The sequence below is a fragment of the Pseudophryne corroboree genome, chromosome 4 (genome assembly GCF_028390025.1).
Source record: "Pseudophryne corroboree isolate aPseCor3 chromosome 4, aPseCor3.hap2, whole genome shotgun sequence".
NCBI classification, from domain to species: domain Eukaryota; kingdom Metazoa; phylum Chordata; class Amphibia; order Anura; family Myobatrachidae; genus Pseudophryne; species Pseudophryne corroboree.
Window position 1 is genome coordinate 95,549,942 of NC_086447.1, and position 22,142 is coordinate 95,572,083.

Consider the following 22,142-nt stretch of genomic DNA (forward strand, 5'->3'; position numbering starts at 1 on the left):
ACTTATTGAATTTTGGCACCTCTCTGGCCCTAAATATAGATATGGCCAGAATGTGTTCTTCTGTGCACTCAATTTCTGAGAAGGGAGACCGTATGCATTCCTTATGCATGATGGAGCTTAAACCCCCAGTAGATGTGGGGATGCTCCTGATTCTGCAAGGATTAAGTTGTTAGCCGGTTTTGGAGAAGGCAGGTTTTGTAGCCAATGGTTAGGTATTGGAGGCGGGTGTTTGCGGCCATTTTGTGGATCTGTGCCATTCTCCATTTTGTGGATGCAATTTCTGAAAGAGATTCCCCCTCTTCCATAGTTTAAATGTTTTGGCTTCATCTGTAGTGGGAAAGAATGGTAGCAGTCGCTATCTGCCTTCAGAGCTTGAGGTGCTCTCCCAACCAGTACCCAGGTGAGGCTGATTCTAAACTACTGGGGTCAGCGGCACCACCGTTCCAGGTGGACCTTTCATGTCATTGGTTTGGGAGGTGGATACCTTGAGTTGGGTGATGGGTTGGCAGTGGGACTCCCATCTAGGTGGAGGACGTTTGCAGATGGTGATACTGCTGAGTGGGGCCGTTCTGTCTTCGCCACCATACTTGATCTATCCTTGTAATTTCCCCCTTTAGATAGTTATTTAAATTAATTAAATAAAGCTGACCTTTCCTTTTCCCTTATATAAATGCTTCAGTGTCATTCTTTCATTAAGGATAATTGTTGAGGTGTTTATTTACCCTCAGGTGTTTTAATTAGCAAGGTTTCTCCATTTCACACATTGATAAGGGCACTATTGGAAGTTAAAGGGCTGTATTCACGGCACGATTTGGGGAGAGATGTGTGCTGAGCGGTTCGCTCAGCACAGCGCGATGTGTGTTGAGCGTGCGGGGGGAGACGGGGGGGCGCTCATTTCACCGAGCGGGTGAAGTGAGCGACCTGCTAGATTGGCCTGCATGCCAATCTAGCACCAGCAATAGCGATATGCGAGGCTGCGCATCGCTATCACTGTGAGGGGTACACACGGAGTGATCGCTGCTTAAAATCTAAGCAATCTAGTCAGATTGCTTAGATTTTAAGCAGCGATCGCTCCGTGAGTACCCCCCTTAAGACCTCGATAAATTTATATAATGTGATAGTATTAGGAATGTTAGGGACCCATGTGATGAAGTCACCTGGTCACGGTACATGGGCCCGCATATTTGCGCAAATGTGTGCTAAGAACTTTACTTATACTCCATGTTAATTGTGAGGGTTTATCTAAATTGTTCTTATTATCAGTGTTCTTAGTACTAGAAGTGTGCATCAGCATCTCTCTTCCTCCAGCATAGTATTAGAAGCCTCATCATGATAATACCTCTGAATATCTTTAGCAATAGGGTGCAGCCCTATTACTAAAGCCCCCCCCCCCCCCCTTTCCTCTATATTTGTGTTTATCTTGCAATAAGGGAGCAGTCACACCTCAGACGATAGAGCGTTCATGTCCAGTGCGATTGTCGCAATATACAGTACACAAGAGAGCGCACCTTCCCCTCCACATCAGCCACAATATGCTCAAATAACCTAATTTCTAATGTGACACAGCAACTATTACAGTGATGAATTGCTCTGTATATTGTATAATGTAATACGGGTGCTCCATGATAAGTCATTTAAATAAAACTAAAATTAATGTATTTTACAAGTACATTTGCTCTCTGTGGATTTCCAAGTCTAACGTAATCTCTTTCATTATTAAAAACTGATGCCCAGAGTCGTAACAATCCCCAGAGTAAGATATACTGTATATATTTTGTTTTTATAATATTGTGGAAATTGTAAGTATGCCGGGGAGGGTTAGGTTTAGGCTGCGCGGGTGGTTTGAGGTAAGGTTTAGGCTGTGAGGAGGGGGGTTAGTTAGGTACTAAAGAGGGAGGGTTTGCATTAGGGTGGGGTGGGGGGGTGGGGGTTAGAGATAGGCTGTAAGGTGGGGGGTTAAAGTTATGCACTAAAGAGGGAGGGGGAGGGTTAGGCACTAAGGGGAGGGTTAGAATGAGGGTAGGGAGGGTTAGCATGCATACCAAGCAGCATAGTTGCCTACCCTCCTGCATTGTGCAGGAGACTTCCTGAAATAGTAGTAATCTCCCTGACTCCCTGAATAGACCAGCAATCTCCCTGATTGCACCTTACATTATGTAGCTATTACATTCTTGGGGGGGAGGGGGGAGATCAGAGATATACAGTATACATTAAAATGGGATCATCAGTGCCATTTCCCTATGGCTACATTCATTTTAAATAACATTTCTTGTGGCCACTTACAGTATATGGAAGCTCTAGTAAAACACAATACACAAACAGATCCTGGAAATATCCGTGTCTTTTCTTCAACAAGTAGATCTTAGTAACTTTGGGGCTCATTTACATTTGGATGTCAGTCATTTTCATGACACGCCTCTCCGATGTAGCCATACACGGCCGCACTGATAGGTGTTACTTTCACAATCTCCCTGACATGCTTTTTCAAAAGTAGGCAAGTATGACTAGCAGATGTCGGGATTCTACGTGCCGGTATGCCGCTGTTGGGGCTCTTACCGTACAGGTATCCCAAGCGCCGGGATCCCGATACCACCACCTGGTTGGTGCTCTCTACTCTGTCTCTCTCCAAGCTTTGATAAATCACCCTATCGGTGTGGTTTGTGTGCACAGCCAGGGTGTAACATGGCTTCCTACACTTTTCCAATCAGTATCAGACCCAGGTACACAAGCATATAATATATATACATACAAATACACATACGGTATCAGTTACAGCTATATTACCCAGGGAGCCACTTTTCAGTCAGTGATTCGTGTTTAGGTACCAAATAGGGGTTTATAGCCAGCAATGTTAGTTCCGCATAAAGGGAACTGTAATTGTTCGCAATTGTGCAGTAAAACAACACTATAAGCTCCGGCCACATAGAGGGCGGGATGTACTAAATGAAAAATGCGGTAAAACCCCCGAAAACGGGGGTTTTACCGCATTTTCAAATTTACTAAGACCCTACCGCCGCGTTTTCGCCGTCCAGGGTATCGCCATCTCTGGATGGCGATACCCTATAGAAGCCTATGGGCTTCTTATCGCCAACCGCCGCAACCCGCCGCCCCCACCGCAGACGCCGACCCCCCTCCCCCCCGGCTTACCTTCCTCCAGGCTGCCCTGGACCCGGAATGTAATCTCCTCCTCCCCCTAGCAACGCAGCCAGAGGTCCTTCCGGCTGCAGGGGGGAGGAGGAGGCGCCGGGGGCAGCCTGCTGCTGCTTCCCGGCGTCCAGGCAGTGTGGAGACCCCTGGGAGGTGACGGAGACCCCCCGCAGACCACCTCACATTGCGATATTGATCGCTAATGTTAGTACATATGCGATCAACATCGCTGCGGTAAGCGGCGAGGGGCGGCAATGTATCTTAATACATCCCGCCCACAGAGTGCTAACTCACTTCCTGGCCATTCTCTATAAACTGGCCAGCCAGGCTGTCTCTTTCACTCTACCAGCAGTCTCACTCCGGGGAGCAGATTTACTAAAGCTTCTAAAAGAACCTTAGAGATGTCACACATGAAAGCCAATCAGATTCTCTTTATCACTTTATAGAATGTAGAGGACGCTGGACTCTGCGGTCTCTCTCTCCCGACATACATAGGCATCACTGGCTAGAGATGGCCATCAGTGGGTTAATCATCGATGGTACCACTGGAGGATCACCTCGATGGTATAAAACCGTTCACAGGTAAACCATCGAAGGTTTCAACCACCGATGGTCATCCTTGTGCTATGCATTAGTAATCCGCTGGCCAATCAGAACCTGGGGGCAGGTTTCGAGGATCCGTTGGGGGTGGAGCTAAGCATCGTAACCGGCATTAAGTGGGGAGGGGGGGGGGAGCATTGTGTTGTCTCTACCATTGATGGCGGCGGCGAACCATCAACCATTGATGATTTGCACTCTATATTCCATACCACATGGACAACACACACATCCACTAGGCTTAATTGTCAGGAGCCGCAGTACAAAGAGGTGGGGGGGATACAGCACTACAATGTTCTGCTTTGTGAACAGAGTGTAATAATAGGTCTCTGTACAGCTGCACAAATTCATAGAGTAGAAAAAAAAACCTTTGTTCTCACCTGTAAAATCCCCAGGTACTAAAGAAGGCAGGCTGTAATATATGGGGTTCTCTTTGTCACGCAGACAAGAGCCATTTATGTAATCAGCAGCTAAAAGCCCTATCGCGCTTCTCTCTGGGAAAAAAGATCTCAGAGAAGAAAGACGCAGATGAGGTTCCCGGGGAGGGTAAGTATTGATAAATACTGGTGTTTGTATCACTGCGAAAAGCTGCCTTACAAAAATTAAAAATACCAATGTTTGCGGCAACTATTGGTAAATAGACGCCATGGTCTTTTATTCAGCGCACTTAGAATGCACAGAATAAAATAATATATTTTACAATATATTTATGTTATTATATATATTGTTATTTTTTTTTTGCTAGACCAGGGGTTTAACACTTACTGTAAAATAAAATAACCACGCAGAAATCTGCAAAGAGTAACATTTTTCTATGCTGCCTGAAAAAATTATAATAACTACATGTTGTTTCAACTGAGAAAACGAACAGACAGTAAAATGTATATCACCGGTACAAAATGTTCTAAATATTGTCTTGGTTTTCACCTCAAGAGCTGGCTAAATCTGCAGAAGGTGGAATATTCAACAGTGCTTCCAAAGGATACAAACGCCAAGAACAAGATGGCCGATGCTGGCTGCCTAGCTCCTGAGGTGCTGGAAGCAATACAGACTCTTGACCTCCATCTTATAAAATGCAAGTGTAAAGGAAATGAATGCCACAGATTGTGTTTTTCTCATCCCCGGCTGGACAGCCAAGCCTTTTATTACTGCATGTTTTCTTTAGGTTGGCTCATTGCAATATTCACTATCGAATGGGGCCAAGCAAGTACAGAGGCAGCAGCCAAGCTTGTGTCTGGGAGCCAGGCAGAGTCTGATCTAGCGTCCTCACCAGTAGGTGTCACTTGGACCTTGCAGAGATGAACAATGTCAATGGGACAACCAGTGGCTGTTCGATTTACCATCTAGAATGAGATTTCACCCATGATAGGACACAGCTGTCAGGATGGAATTGCCAATTGTTTCAGTGAAAAAGTCACGCTGATCTTACAAAGAATAACTTCAGACTGTAATTGTCAGCTAACGTTATTACCCTCTATTCCGGGAGCTGCTGCAGGATACATGGATGCTTCTGCTTTTATCTGGAAAGTGTGTTAACTAAATAGTAAATAAGATGCATGAACATTATTATCACTTTCTAAAAATGAGTTTATAGTGGCCGTTGTCATCTACGGTTACCAGGATACATAGATAATCATCTTGTCAACTCAGTGCAATGTCTATCTATCTATCTATCTATCTATCTATCTATCTATCTATCTATCTATCTATCTATCTATCTATCTGCAGGGACAACATTCAGAGACTCTCTGTATAGAAATTACACTGCAGACACATATTAGAGTTCAACATTTGAAGGATCCTCTCCCTTTTGTCAAGACTTCACATAAAGAGTGTCTGGATACCGTCCCTGCATTGTCCCCAAGAAATATAAAGATAAAAGATAAATGCTAAGGCAGATGGCTACCCACCATGTTTTGAGCCGCCGCGCCACGCACCGCAAATTGTCCGGACAACACCGCCGCTATGACCCCTCCCGCCCCACGACGAATGCCTCTGCCTGTCAATCAGACAGAGGCGTTCGCAAATCTGAGATGCCGTCACATCTCAGTGTGCGCACGCGCAGTACGGCTTCTGGGCTTGCGCACACTTCAAAAGGCCCCAGCATGCGAACGCAATCGGACCTGCCTTCCATGCTAAATTGAGCCCTTAGACAAGAACTTTAATAAAAAATTTAGATTTTTGTCTTTAATAGAAATCATTTTAGGTCTTCACCAATCCAGGATAATTTTTCTGTCCTTAGAACCTGATCAGTGTTGGATCATCTATTAGGTGCCAGCCAACACTGAAGGCCCCCGACTAGTCATACTTGCCTATACTCCCGGATGTTACGGTTGACTCCCGATTTTTTAGGTAGGGCAGTGCCTGGGCATCTTATGCCCCCTTTTTGCCAGTTTATATAGGTATTTTGCTGCCCAGGGCGCCCCCCCGCGCAAATTTACTGCATCCCACCGCTTCCTAGTGAAGCAGGCAGGAGCGGAAAAAAAGTCAGGAAACTTGTGGCGCTGGGGGCAGGGCTAAGTGATGCAAATTGCTACATTTACCCCACCCTACCTGCGAATCACAGCAGTTTACTCAGGTGGGGTGGAAGCCTCCAGCAGTGTCTCCTCTCCGAGCTTCTCCCAGAGAGGATACAGAAAATGTAGGCCATTGTGGTGTAACCCATGCTGTAGGGAGAGAGGGATCCTAAACCATTATCTCACCAAGGGCCATATAGGGTCTTCATCAGGCTCTGCTCCTGATGCCCACAGGCCCACTCCATTCATAAAATGCCTATATCATGATCACCTTTAATCTATACAGACCCAAAGGACTCTATAGCATTAGGGGTTTTAACATCCACTTCACAATCTTAACAAAAAAGAAACTTTAACGAGTACGCAGGTTATGTGTGAATTTCCTCCACTAATTGCCTTGTGGCATAATTTTGTTCAGAATGTCAATTTTATGGCCATTGGCACATCAAAAAGTCAGATTAGAAAATCCAATTACCCCCGCCTTTTTTTTTTCTCTGTAAAAATATTTGATCTCAAAGAATAAACCAGATGGGACGTATAATATTAGTCTGTGTTTTCCGCTGCTGTCTCTGCTCATAAATCACCGCACAGATAACTGCAGATTAATTATAACTTCAAGCCTTGCAAATCCCATCAGAAAGGTTTACAGTGTCCCCGTTGAGTAATGCAAAGATATAGAAACCAGGGCTCGGTGGGATATTATGTAAAAAACGCCCTAATTGGACAGACTTTAACTCCTTTGCAGCCTCTTACGGGGCCTTGAGGAAGCAGTGGGAGATCATAAGAAAAAAATCCATACAGTAACCTAAAGTTTTGATATTAACTAATTAAAATGTTTAGAACAGCACAGATGGAACATCTACATTCGCCGGCTCTCCAGAAATAAAATACTGCGGCTGGATGAGATATTTATGGTTATCCTAAATCTGTCAAACGGAACCATCTATTAATGATCAGCTGCCACAGGGGCAAATGTAGGGTCCTGTAGTACTTATTTGTCAGGATGGCTCTAGATGCGTCATGTCCCACTAAGACACATTTCTGTCCTACAGTACCTCCATTCCTTTCCCAGCGATATATAGTTACATGTCCCCAAATGTCCCATGTATCAACTGAATAGAAGGATTAAGTATCCCTATGGGCCAGTCCAACCCTGGATGTGGCTACTATGTGATCACTGGCCAGTTTCGGAACTAGTGCCTCAGCAGCCTACAGTATATGAAGAGGTAATGCTGTTTTATCCACTACCAAGGACCCACTCTACTCTTCTACGCATGTGTGATGGCCAGTGAAGGGCCATCTCTGTGTTTTCGTTTGTATGGTCGTCACCATGCTTCAGTGAGTTTACAGCCAAGTTAATTAAACATTATGGTTGGTTAATTGGCTTCTGACAAAAAAAGGTTCCTAATTTGTGCTTGGGTAGTAGGGAATTACGTCTGGAAGCCCCAATGGGGCAGGGACCAGGGTATGCTGTACTACAACTCCAGTGGGTTTGGAAATATCAGAAGAAACTACAAAATGATTTAGTCTGGTCAGTGTGATGTAATGTAACGGGCAACTGTCTACAGTGTTTTTAAATTGAACCAATGGGCAAATGTCTATATTGTTTTTAAACGGAATCAACGGACAACTGTTCACAGTATTTTCAAATTTAACCAATGGGCAACTGTCTACAGTATTTTCAAATTGAACAAATGGGCAACTGTCTACAGTATTTTTAAATTGAACCAGTGGGCAACTGTCTACAGAGTTGCCATAGTAATAAGCCTCCACGCAAAACAGGGATATTTATCAGAAAACATGTTCATGGACAGTAAACAGTAAATAAGGGTCACGAAGAGGCAAGCCAAAAATGCTACCAATGTGGTGAAGGTCCATATTTTAGACTGCTCTGCAGTAGTTAATAGACCGCTATAATGCCGATTTTCTGTCACGCTACTAGCGCAGGACTTACCTTTCAACATGGTCAACATTGCCAGTTATACCAAGGCCACCTATTGTGTAGATTTTGCCATCATACACCAGGCTGTTGTGCCGACACCTCGGAACAATCATCCTGGAGACCAGATTCCAGTTATCAAGTAAGGACATGTAGCACCAGACATCGGCAAGAGTAACCCCAGCTTCCATGCCCCCTGAAATGTAAGAGAATGGAACAGTGAGAAAGAGTCATGTTTTACATACTGTAGCAGTCTACTATACATTGCCCCCCTACCCTTTCAACAGTCCTGATTTTCATCAGATAAGTCCTGGTTTTCAGAGCAAGAGTCATGCCCTAATGATGATGGATTGTGGCCTCTAATGATGATGGGTTGTGGCCTCTAATGAAGATGGGTTGTGGCCTCTAATGATGGTGGGTTGTGGCCTCTAATGATGGTGGGTTGTGGCCTCTAATGATGGTGGGTTGTGGCCTCTAATGATGATGGATTGTGGCCTTTAATGATGATGGGTTGTGGCCTCTAATGATGATGGATTGGGGCCTTTAATGATGACGGGTTGTGGCCTCTAATGATGACGGGTTGTGGCCTCTAATGATGACGGGTTGTGGCCTCTAATGATGACGGGTTGTGGCCTCTAATGATGACGGGTTGTGGCCTCTAATGATGTCGGGTTGTGGCCTCTAATGATGACGGGTTGTAGCCTCTAATGATGATGGGTTGTGGCCTCTAATGATGACAGGTTGTGGCCTCTAATGATGATGGATTGTGGCCTTTAATGATGATGAGTTGTGGCCTCTAATGAAGATGGGGTTTGGCCTCTAATGACCTGGCAATTTATACTTGCGGTTGTACAATTATGAGTGTGACATAATGGGTGTAGATTACCAGATCAGGTAGGTGTGGTAGAATTTAGGGCCTGATTCATGTTTGTAAGTAAAGCAAAAAGCAAGCAACTGGGCAAATCCATGTTGCACTGCAGGTGGGGCAGATGTAACATGTGCAAAGAGAGTTAGATTTGGGTGGGGTGTGTTCAACCTAAAAAAACTAAATTGCAGTGTAAAAATAAAGTTAACATTTGGGGGCTACATGCACAAGCAGACAGTATTCACCCTGCACAGAAAAGATATAACTCCTTGCATGGCAACATCGTTTATTTCAGACAGAAAGGGGGTCATTCCGAGTTGATCACTCGCTAGCAACTTTTTGCAGCGCAGCGATCAGATAGTCACCGCCTATGGGGGAGTGTATTATTGCTTTGCAAGTGTGCAAATGCTTTTGCAGCCGACGGCACAAAAAAGTTTGTTGCAGTTTCTGAGTAGCTCTGGACTTACTCAGTCGCTGCGATCACTTCAGACTTTTTGGTCCCGGAATTGACGCCAGACACCCGCCCTGCAAACGCTTGGACACTCCTGCGTTTTTCCAAACACTCCCAAAAAACGGTCAGTTGACACCCATAAACGCCCTCTTTCTGCCAATCACCTTGCGATCGGCTGTGCAAATGGATTCTTCGTTAAATCCATTGGCCAGTGGCCGATCCTCTTTGTACCCGTACGACGCGCCTGCGCATTGCGGTGCATACGCATGCGCAGTTTTGCCGAGTTTTAACCTGATCGCAGCACTGCAAAAAGTTGCTAGCAAGCGATCAACTCGGAATGACCCCCAAAGTTACTTGATTTTTTTTGCTTTACTTACAAACATGAATCAGTCCCCTTGGGCTCTTTACCGACTTACATTAACATAGATAAGTGAAAAATATTCATATAGGTATTGTTTTCAATTAATACATTTACATTTCACATTGGGTGTCCTGGCTTTGAGTTACGTACTGTATAATATAAAATAAAAATAACAAAAAAGTATTGGAATATCTGCACATAAAATGATGACTACTTAGCAGGACAATAAACCTGTAATGCAATATGACTTATGTGAAATAAGAAATACTTTATATATGCATTCATATTTGCCAGCTGTATGGTGTAAACTGTTGTTTATCGTCAGCTATTTTCACGATTCCATCCGATGTTTACACGCTGGAAGTCTGCCATGCACATGAGGAAAAACCTTCCCCCACGGTCAGTCCTTTGTAAATGTCGCTCTTTAAATGGCCAACTCGCACCCCAGGTTCCGCGGTTCTTTGGTATGGTCCTGTAGAACACTGAAGCTTTTTTTTTTTCCTTTTCAAAAAAAGCGTTGTGATTGCATTTGTAGTAAATGAATAGAGGAGAATAACCACCGGTCTGTGTACCGTGTAATCTTGCTGCAGGTGCCTCTATGTTATCTGTCCGCTTTGTTGTGATATCTAGGTTTAAATGTCTTTCATTACAAAGATGTTTTTGTCCTTGTCAAGATCGTTGCTATGTAAAGTCTGTCATTTCCTCCTCCTTTGAACTTTTCCTTGTGAAAAGAAACACAGGTTTCGGCGAAGCGCTTACAAGGGTCACATCGCTGGATACATCCAGAGACTTTTGAGCACTGGGTTGAAATATGTGTCCTGAGTAACATAGGCAAACGCAGCGGGGGTTTCTGGTTGCCTGGAAACCCCCCTCCTCTTGGCAAGTGGCTCAAATTATAACAATAGCAATGGTATATAATATGAAGGTAGCTGACAGGAAGAAGAGACAGGAGCCTTTCCATGAGGTGGGAGAATGTGTGCTTAGAAAGTGCACTTCTGTCTACTACTGGTTCTATTATGTTTGTTTATTTATTTATTTAGTATGGCATGTTTAACCTTTTCCTGACCACTTATCTTATTTATATTGTTTTATGTTTGATACTGCCTATACTATAGACAATCTATAGCGTTAAATATTAATACTCTATTCCATACAGTATCAAATGTATAAAAAGTACCAATGCTCATGGTCATTACTAGGTTCTTCTACCGCTCCCCCAGACTCCCAGAGATTATGGATTGCATTTGGAAACCCCCCTCTAGAAATCCTGCGTTTGCCACTGAGTAATGTCAATCGTGAAAACTATGAAGTGTCATGTGTAACTATTACCGCTTGTGGGAACTGCTGGTGGGAAAGAGGTCACATTTATTTGATAGACCAGTGAATGTCAATGTTATACCATAACCTGGCCACAAGATGGAGAAGTTCTATTGCTCTTTGTTGATAGCATTACAGTCCACAGTATCTCTGTTCTGCAAGAGAAAATTGCAACTTCCAGCCTCAATAAATACAGTAAAAGGAATATAGGGGGTAAATCCAAGTTGATCGCAGCGGGATATTTTTTAGCAGTTGGGCAAAACCATGTGCACTGCAGGGGGGGGGGGGGGGGGGGCAGATATAAAGGGGGGTACTCACGGGAGAGATGTGTGCTGAGCGATCTTAACACGGACCGCTCAGCACACATCTCTCACCCCGCTCAGCACAGCGCGATGTGCTGAGCGAGGGGGAAAGCCGACGGGGGGCCGCTCATTTCACACAACGGTGAAGTGAGCGACCCGCTGGATTGAGCCTGCATGCAGGCTCAATCTAGCACCAGCGATTGCTGGGGGGCATACACACGGCAGATCCGTGCTTAAAATCTAAGCAATCTAGCAAGATTGCTTAGATTTTAAGCACGGATCTCTCCGTGTGTACCCCCCTTTACATTTGCAGAGAGAGTTAGATTTTGGTGGGTTATTTTTTTTCTGTGCAGGGTAAATACTGGCTGCTTCACACTGCAATTTAGATTGCAGATTGGACTCACCACACCCAAATCTATCTCTCTCTGCACATGTTATATCTGCCCCCTCCCCTGCAGAGCACATGGTTTTGCCCAACTGCTAAAAAATTTCCTGCTGCGATCAACTTGGAATTACCCCCATAGGGCCTAATTCAGACCTGATCGCCATTGTGTGAAATCGCAGAGCGGCCAATTATCCAATGACTGCGCATGTGTATGCATAGCAATGTGCAGGCGCGAGCCCAAACAGCGATAGAATGGTGCAAAAAATTTCGATCCCTAGGCGTACGCATGGTGATTGATAGGAATAGGACGTTTGTGGGTGGTAACTGACCGTTTTCTGGGAGTGTCAGGAAAAACGCTGGCGTTCCCAATCGGTTTCTGGGAGGGTGTGTGACGTCAGCTCCGGCCCCAAACAGCATTACACTTTTCGGTATCGCACTGTAGGAGTAAGTCCTGGGCTAGGCACAGACTGCACAAACTGGAAAAACCATTAGATGGTGAGTGGGTTGTGAACGGATTTGCAGGTGTCCGCTGTCTGGCGAAGTTTTCACATGGCATACGCATGCATTCACACACTTGCGCGGGGCAGGTTTTCACTCTCTATGGACGGCGACTATCTGATCGCAACTCTGCAAAAGCAGGAGCGATCGGGTGTGAATTAGGCCGATACTTAGAAAGACCGTTCTGCTTGAAGAGTAGCGTTGCTTTACAAGGAAATAGCAAGAACAGAAAATATTTTTAACTATTTGTGTTTAGTCTTAGAACACTGGCCTTCATTCCGAGTTGTTCGCTCGCAAGCTGCTTTTAGCAGCTTTGCACACGCTAAGCCGCCGCCTACTGGGAGTAAATCTTAGCTTATCAAAATTGCGAACGAAAGATTAGCAAAATTGCGAATAGACACTTCTTAGCAGTTTCTGAGTAGCTCCACACTTACTCGGCAACTGCGATCAGTTCAGTCAGTTTAGTTCCTGGTTTGACGTCACAAACACACCCAGTGTTCGCCCAGACACTCCCCCGTTTCTTTAGACACTCCCGCTTTTCCCCCAGAAACGGTAGCGTTTTTTCACACACTCCCATAAAACACCCACTTCCTGTCAATCACATTACGATCACCAGAACGAAGAAAAAACCTCGTAATGCCGTGAGTAAAATACCTAACTGCATAGCAAATTTACTTGGCGCAGTCGCACTGCGGACATTGCGCATGAGCGACTAATCGCTCCGTTGCGACAAAAAAATAACGAGCTAACAACTCGGAATGACCCCCACTGTTTGGTATCACTAGGGAGTGCGTGGTTATGACCTATAATCATTATATTTCTACGAACTTCATCTAATTATAATAACAGCAAAGGAGGGCAACAGTGGGTGGAAGCGCACATTCCAAGGCTGTGCGTTAATTGGATGCGCAAGACTGAAAGAGGCAAGAACTCGAGATTAATTAAAAGTCCAAGGAGAACTGTTCAGGGCAGGATATTGTAGCCGGACTATAGAGCGTCTGTCACACCTGGTCAGGCTGTGGAGTTAGGGTTAGGCACTAGAGGGAACATTAGGGTTAGGGATTAGGGTAAGGGGGGAGGTGTCATAATGTCAACATTCATCTTATCATCATGTCAACATGGTAGTATGTTGACCCTGGTGGCCAGCGGAGACTTATCTGCTCCCAATGGCTGCATCAGATCCAGTGGTATCTCCCGAGTCCCGACGGTCATGTGACTGTCACTTTGTGGTCACACCTCCAATCCTTTACCGTTTCGGTGAGTTTTTCTCTTCTATCTCTAACCCTAATTCCTACCCCTAACCCTCTACCTAGTTCCTAACTCTAACTTCCAGTTCAGGTGGTACTCCTGAGGTTTGTGCAGGATGAGTCTCATTCATCCCTAGCACTGAAGGGGTTAAATGACGCTTACAAGCTTGTGGCATACACTCGCACTACCTCATACCATCAGCTTTCTAGACTGTCATCACATTTCCTCCTCCATTGAAATATGGGTTGGTCCATTGACCATACAACACTCTTGAATAGATTTGTCCGTCTTCTAACAAAACTGAATCTCACCCATTCGTGTCCCCTACACTCAGCGGGCCTGACTCAGAGTCGCACATAATGCAGCTGTAAAGCTGTCCTCTTTCTGCGATCGTAACTACCATGCCACCATCCGGCAGTATTCTGCGTCTGGCGCATCAATGCAACTGCACCACCCCCAGCCCTCCGCTCGTCACTATCATCAGCATATAATCTGCAGCATTCCCATGGAAAATGTGCCACTCAGAATCAGGCCCAATGTATTGAATAATTCTGTACTCCTCGGGTGGTTGTCATTAGCATAAACACACAGTAGCGACTGCGGCAACCAATCCTGAAACAGGCCTTATGTCAGGTGTTCCTGTATGGTCATTCAGAGCATTACACTTTTCGGGATATATAAGACCTACTATCAGTACACACACCTCCATTGCTCACTTTACCAAGCCTTCATAGACTTTACTTCTTCCCCTCTGTGCAGAGAGAAGATATAGGGGGACATGTACTAAGCAGTGAAAAGAGTAGAGAAGTTGCCCCTGGCAACCAATCAGCTGCTCTGTATAGTTTTATAGTATCCAAATTAGAAGTGTTACGTCAATGCTGATTGGTTGCCATGGGCAACTTCTCCTCTCTTATCACTGCTTAGTACATCTCCCCCATAGACTCAATCTGACGTTTTATCCTTACATGCACATACTCCCGCTCAGGCCATTTGTTTGATATACAATTTCATACAAGCAGCTAAACATCCACAATTGGTTCCTTCCAATCTGCAGCAGGCTGAGGAAATGAATCTGGATAAATCTGATTAGCAATGGCTAAATATCTTCAATGATACTGTATGATGACTAGTTCCATAAACATCTGCGCCATGGAAATGACCGACAACTGGTTGATGAGTTGCTATTAGTCCCAATCTGTTCTTCATTGGTTGCTGTTTATGTAACACTTTGTTCTGTGCTGAATATATAGTGGCCTCTACTCCGCAGTCAACCCTTCGGGGTCCATACATTTGTTAATGCCCTTATTAATCTTTCCTCATAAAATAATCTGCTCACACTCCTGTGTACTATACAAGGGCTAAGCTAATAGACAGTGGCGGTTTTTACTTATGTACTGCAGGACTGCAGCCCCCCCCAGCCCCAGGTAAAATCCGCCACCCAGCTCACATCAGTGAAGCCAGATGCAGTCTGTGAGACCGCACTGGCTTCACTGTGACTGGCAGTGACTTCCTATTGGAAGTCCTACCTGCCAGTCACAGACACTACAGACAGTCCCATTAGGAGGTGTTTCCTCCCTCCGGGACTGCCAGACCAGGCTGTGATTAGCAGAGACCAGGCTTCCTGTAGGAAGCAACTCCCTGCCTCGTCAGCCCTAGCCGGCTTTTATGGACTGCAGCCGATGCAGTCCACAGAAGCCAGGGTTTTGCGCACGCGCAGTACCGTCGGCGGTACTGAGCATGTGCTGTGTCCCGGCATCTGTGAACTACATAGTACAGGAACGGGACGCGGGCGGCGGCAGGGACCAGGCGGCGGAGAACCGGCAGCATGGCAAGCGGCAGCCCTCTTCCTCCACCCAGGTAGGAGTCGCCTCTACTAATGGCACATTTTAATGAAAGTCAAACCTTATACAGAGCATACAACTATTGGCTAATCAACAAGTAACCAGCTGATCTGGGCAATACAGTAAATTAACAGTTAAGGGCCACATACGATCAGCGATGATTGAATGTCCTAGTACGAAAAATCTTTCAGCATGCCCAACTGATCCAATCACTGGTCAGCCGCACCTAGCAGTGTATGTGTTGCCGCTGTCGACGGCTCGACATTTTACCTGTCTCTTTACAGAGGAGGAACGTGAAGGGTCGGACTGGCCCACAGGTGCACGGAGGGGTGTGTGTGTGAGAGAGAAAGTGAGGAGATCCCTGATGGGCTGCACTATCTGATGGCCCCATTCCCTCCTCTTGGGTTCTACAAACTGGCTGAACAGGGTCATGGATGAACATGGGAGCTTGGTTTGTTTCTGTGGAAGATTAGCCCTCCTGCCAATCAAAGCGCATGTCCTTGACACATCCCTGTCCCCTCCATTATAAAGGGGCCCTGTTCTTCACATGTACTCTCTAATGGTAGGCTAAGTGCTTCTATAGTGGCTGGTCACACCCATTCTGATCGCTGGCCACACCCCTAAAGCTTGGGCCCCTACCACTGCATTCCCTGGTGGGCCCTTCCTGCCCCAGTCTGACACTGGGAATGGGGAAATGTCTCCTCCCAGATATCATGTGGCCATATACCTCACATTGCGGTATATGTCACAGTGTATGGCCATGATATCTAATAATCCACCTTTTAATCTAAATGACAAATACTTTGAGGTTATAAACGTGTGACCATGGTTCATGGGTGTATAGCGGACACGTGTTAGCCTGTAAATGGTGCAAAAAATGGACATTGGACCCTATTCAGTAATGATTGCAAATTCTGCTTTTTAGCAGAACTTGCAATCCTTTGTCTCGCATGCTGGGTGCCACCGTCCTTCCCCCACGCGTGACCACGCACTAATTGTGATCGTGCCGCAATTAGTGCGCAGTTGCAAGATGTAGGGAAGCCTCCTGCCAGCGCAGCCTGACTGTAAAGGCGGGAGGGCTGCCGCCATCTTTTTGATCAGAGCGGCTGCGTGTGACGTCACACAGCTGCCTCGATCACGCCTACCCTTCATAAGCCGCCGCGCCCGTTTCCCTGCTGCCGGACCCGCAACACACCATCTCTGCCTTGGAAATGGAGCGTTGCCACCCCCCTCCCGCCCCACGTCAATCAGACAGAGGCGTTCACATTTACTGCGGGTCCTGCGCATGCACCCGTCGGAAGAATGCAAAAATTCCGGTTGGATCACAATTTGCAATCCAACCTCATAAGCAAACGCAAGGGGGGGGGTTCCAGTTGCCTGGAAACCCCCTCCTCTTGGCAAGTGGCTCAAATTATGACAACAATAGCAAAGGTATATATACAATTACAAGAACTGCCGTCACATCATGCAGTTTAAGGGACAGAGTAGAGCTGCTGCACATGCCCAGTGATAGCAGCTTCTTCTACCAAGTTTTTATGTGTTAGGTGGATCTGAGGGCTTAATTCAGACCTGATCGCTGCTGTGTGTTTTCACACAGCAGCCGATCAGGTCTGAACTGCGCATGCGCCGGCGCATGCCAGACAGCCAATGGCCATCTCAGCCCAGCGATCGCCCCTGTCTGATTGACAGGCAGAGGCCGTCGCTGGGCGGGAGAGGGTGGGCCGGTGGCGTGCCTGGACCGTGCGGGGGGGGCGGGCTGCGGCAGCTGCGTGATGGCACACGCAGCTGCTGCGACCTGTACAGCGACGGGTAGCTCCCTGTCAGCGCGCAGGAGCTGTGCGGGTAGGGAGCTACTTGTCAAGTACAAAAGCATCGCCACTGTGCGATGCTTTTGTACTTGTGCGTGGGGGTAGGGCCAGACATGCGGGGCGGACTAGCCCTGTGCTGGGCATCCCCCTGCATGTCTGAGTAACTAATCGAAGCTGTGCAAAATTTTGCACGGCTACGATCAAGTCTGAATTAGGCCCTGAGTCTTCAATCAGTGCATGGGACCAGAGAGTAGCTACAAGGAAGAAAAGACAGGAGCCTTACCATCAGGTGGGAGAATGTGTGCTTAGAAAATGCAGTAGGGGTTCTATTATGTTTGTTATTTATTAATTTATTATAGTATGTTTAACTTTTCCTGACCACTTATCTTATTTATATTCTTTAAATATTTGATACAGCATATACTGTAGACCATCTATAGTATTAAACATTAACACTGTATTCCATACAGTATCCAATGTATAAATAGACCAATGTTTACATGGGTGTAGTATGTTATGCCGGCGGTCGGGCTTCCGGCGGCCAGCATACCGGCACCGGAATCCGTACCGCCGGCATACCGAAAGCTGGGTGAGCGCAAATGAGCCCATTGCGTGCTTGCTGCGCAAACCACGCTGTGGGCACGGTGGCGCGCTACTCGTGCCACGCTATCTATTCTCCCTCCAGGGGGGTCGTGGACCCCCAAGAGGGAGAAAAGCTGTCGGTATGCCGGCAGTCGGGATTCCAGCGCCGGTATGCTGGTCGTCGGGAGCCCAGCCGCCGGCAAACTGAAGACCACCCGTATACATTAATGTCCAGGGTCATTACTAGGTTCTTCTGGCGCTCCCCCAGACTCCCGTACTTGCTCCAATGTTCCGCGGAGTAAGAGATTGTGGACTGCATTTGGAAACCCCCCCTCTAGATATCCTGCGTTTGCCACTGAACCTGAATTAGTCCCATTATCCTTTATCCGTCGCTATGATATCACAGTGTCTGTAATAGATATGTGCATTCTCCGTCCTGGCAGCGGAAGGGGTTAAGCTGTTACTTCATCTCTGAATTCGGTGCTTAGGAAAATGTACGTATACAAGAAACAGAAGCGAGATCCCTGGGTGCATCCAGCCTGGAGCAAGTCATGAATGCCTCCGACACGCTCCCACTGAGGATACGTCTGCCGACAGCTTTCTCTCGCTAGCGTCGGCTCCTGTGGTGCTGATTAGCATTCCTTATTTTACAAATGCTTCCTTGTTGTCTGAGCTGCCTCGAACGCTTGGAATTGGTGTGGGCAGCTCCTCATTAAGGAAGCCAGAGCAATACAATTTAATTAGCCTGCAGACAAATAAACACAAACACGTCCCAAGCTCGCCTGCCTGCTATCCGGATCGCTTATTTCCTGCTTGGCTAGTATGTGCAGCGGCCAGCTGACCAATCGGCAGAGAAACAAGAACAGATGAACCCCGGGAAGCTGACAGAGCAGAGAATAAATAATGCAATGTAATGACTGCATCCCCTGCCTGGCCACGGAATCTAAACCCAGACTCAATTTAATGCCATCTGCACCCTGCTCCCCAATGACCTACATGGAAAGAAAAAAAATTAAGATTTAAAAAGCTTGTTCACCAAGGGCCGGGATTCATCTCACACAAGAGAAACGAGACATCTTCCTGTGTTACCCTATGGGGTGTATTCATCAAGCCGTGCAGTCTAGTACTGAAGAGATCCCAATAAATACATAACATCTTATTTATTATTATTTGCGGTCTGCCCTCAAAAATAAAGATTCACAGCAATAAGGAATCTTTATTTACCAGGCTGTACCATTTGTGTTCCATCCCGGCGGTCTCTGAGAAGCAATGTGGTCGCACAGCAATTACATAACGCAGGCATGTCCAAACTGCGGCCCTCCAGCTGTTGAGAAACTACACATCCCAGCATGCCCTGACACAGCTTTAGCATTCTCTGACAGCAAAACTGTGTCAAGGCATGCTGGTATATGTAGTTTCACAACAGCTGGAGGGCCGCAGTTTGGACATGCCTGACATAACGGGATGGTATTGGGATCCTGGGGCTTGGGATGTTGGCGGTCAGAATAGCGACAGCTGCATCCCGAGGCACAGGATCCTGACACCTGATAGGTGAGTGCTCTAACCCTAACCCCCTACTCCCCATAACCCTAACCCTACCTTCCTGCAGCCTGACCCTAACCCCCATCACGCAGCCTAGCCCTAACCCCCTACTCCCAATAACCCTAACCCTACCTTTCCGCAGCCTGACCCTAACCAACATCCCGCAGCCTGACCCTAACCCTCCCCGGTGATGTATAACCTTAACCCTACCTTCCTGCAGCCTGACCCTAACCCCCATCCCGCAGCCTGACCCTAACCCCCCCATCCCGCAGCACGACCCTAACACCCATCTCACAACCTGACCCTAACCCTACCCGGTGATGTCTAACCCCAACCCTTCCTCATCGCAGCCTAACCCCCCTTCTTAGTGCCTAAATCTAACCCTCCTTCCCCGTAGCCTAACCCTCCACCCCCTCCAGCCTAAACCTAACTAATCCCCCCAGCCACACCCTGAACCTAACCCGCCCTGGCATACTGTACTTATGATCGGGATGCCAGCAGGCAGGATTATGGCACCAGCATTGTGATCCATGTTGGGATCCCGCCGGTGGTCTTCTGATCAGTGACAGGGTTACGGCATCGGTGTTCCGACTGCTGACATCATGACCGGTTCCCCACATTGCCCCCTCAGCTGCTTTACATCAGCGCATGCACAAATTAGGGCCACCCAAAAAAACTATGAAAGGTAGTCCATAGGCTACTATATGCCAACACTATCTGCCAGGAGCGTTGCTGCCATAGGTGCAGGGTGTCAGACTTGGTTTTGTCTGTGTCCCCGGAGGGGGCGCTAGTGGGTCAGTGGAAGTAGATGGGAGAAAGCGAGGAGGCTGGATTATGTTTCTGCGCATGAGCGCAATGATATTTATTATACAGATGATTCACAAAACGGCAGCAGAAAATAACAATAAGAAATGCAAATGTCAATAGTGCAGCGTGGAAGCTGAAAGTCTATGGTAACAGAAGTATGGCAAATGAATGAATGGTGACTGATGAAATGATAACCGGTAATAATGATAACAGATGAATGAACACAGATGAGTATAACTTGGCAGAGAATATTCTGGTATGGGAACCAGAGCAGATTAAAACGTGGAGCCAGCAGAGATGGTGTTGTATGGCAAACCTGGTAGCAGAGGCAGGAGTCTGACAATGTCCACAGTGCAGGTGATGAGGCACTGGCAGCAAGCAAGCTGTATCACAGGTGGAGAGATGGAACACACCTGGAGTCAGTCTCTACTGCTAGGCTGAAGCACACAGAGATGGTGGTGAGTGTGAAGCCTGTAGATGGAAGCAGGTATTGCTGGGGCTTGTAGTTCCACGGAGCTGTGAGAAGTAACCAGGAGTACAGAGTCTTAGGTAGATAGCCAGGAACACGGAACAGCAGGTAGGTATCCAGGTACACGGAGGAAACAGGAACCAGATCCTTACACATGAGTCGCAGGAGTGACACAAAGTTCAGGATGCCTGCAGACTGATCCTGCAGCTTCATATATACCCCCTGTTGCACAGTCATTGGTGGAGTGAGGAAAAGTGGGTGCGGCCAAGCACCGGATTGGCCGCCGTATGCTGACTGCTGGAGGCTGTCATGGCGGCGCCCATGCCGCGGCCCAGCGGGAACGCGGCGTGCTACACGCCCGCTGTCACAGGAGCGCTCCCAGGCCCAGGATGGCGTCTGATGGCAGAGACGCGGATGACAGATGAACGCAGGGACCCAGGACGGAGTCCGCAGCGGCGGACAGATGTCAGCTTGGTGAGTCGATTCCTGACAGTACCCCCCCCTTTAAGGGTGGGCACTGAACACCCACGTGGCTTGGAAGGATGAGTGTTATGGAAGACACGGACCAACCTTGGAGCATGGACATCCAACGAATTTACCCAACTTCTCTCCTCTGGGCCATAACCGGACCAATCGACAAGGTATTGAAGACGTCCATACCGGCAACGGGAATCCAGAATCTTGCCAATTTCGAACTCCACGCCCCGCTGGGTTCGAACTTTGGGGCCAACTGGTAGAGCTCTTTGGAACCGATTCAGGACTAAAGGTCTGAGGAGAGAAACATGAAAAGCATTAGGTATTCGTAGAGAAGGTGGTAACTTCAGCTTGTAGGCCACAGGGCTGATGACTCTTTCGACAGGAAAGGGGCCAATGAAACGTGGTGCAAATTTCATAGACGGGACCCTAAGACGGAGGTTCCGGGTAGACAGCCAAACCTTGTCCCCAGGTTTCAGGCTAGGAACTGCGCGTCTTTTGCGATCAGCAAAGTATTTATACCGGCTGGAGGCCTTTTTGAGAGAAATGTGAATCTTCCTCCAGGTTGAAGAGAACTGACTCAGGGCAGTAGTGGCAGCAGGAACATCCATGTGAGGGAGTTCTTGGAAGTCTGGAACACGAGGATGTTGCCCATACACTGCAAAGAATGGAGTTGTCTCAGTAGCAGTGTGATAGCGGAAGTTGTGGGCAAACTCGGCCCATGGGAGCAGATCCAACCAGTCATCCTGAGAAGATGAAACATACAACCTTAAAAATGTCTCTAGTTCTTGATTTACCCTTTCTGTCTGCCCATTCGTCTGAGGGTGGTAAGATGACGAGAACTTCAGTTTAACCTGCATGGCAGAACAGAGAGCCCTCCAAAACCTCGCTACAAACTGTACACCTCGGTCGGATATTATTTCTGAGGGTAGACCATGTAAGCGGAAAATCTCCCGTAGGAAGATTTGGGCGAGTTTTGGGGCAGAAGGGAGA

General features: G+C 47.0%; 1 protein-coding gene across 7 annotated transcripts in view; it reads right to left on the bottom strand.

The window, feature by feature from the left end:
• Positions 1 to 22,142, bottom strand: part of KLHL29 (kelch like family member 29) — a 1,368,521-nt gene that overhangs the window by 92,674 nt on the left and 1,253,705 nt on the right. For all 7 annotated transcript variants that reach the window (XM_063915305.1, XM_063915307.1, XM_063915304.1 and 4 more), the window contains one exon: positions 8,215 to 8,395. In XM_063915305.1, coding sequence (XP_063771375.1) covers positions 8,215 to 8,395 — 181 coding nt within the window. The remainder of the gene's footprint in view (positions 1 to 8,214; positions 8,396 to 22,142) is intronic.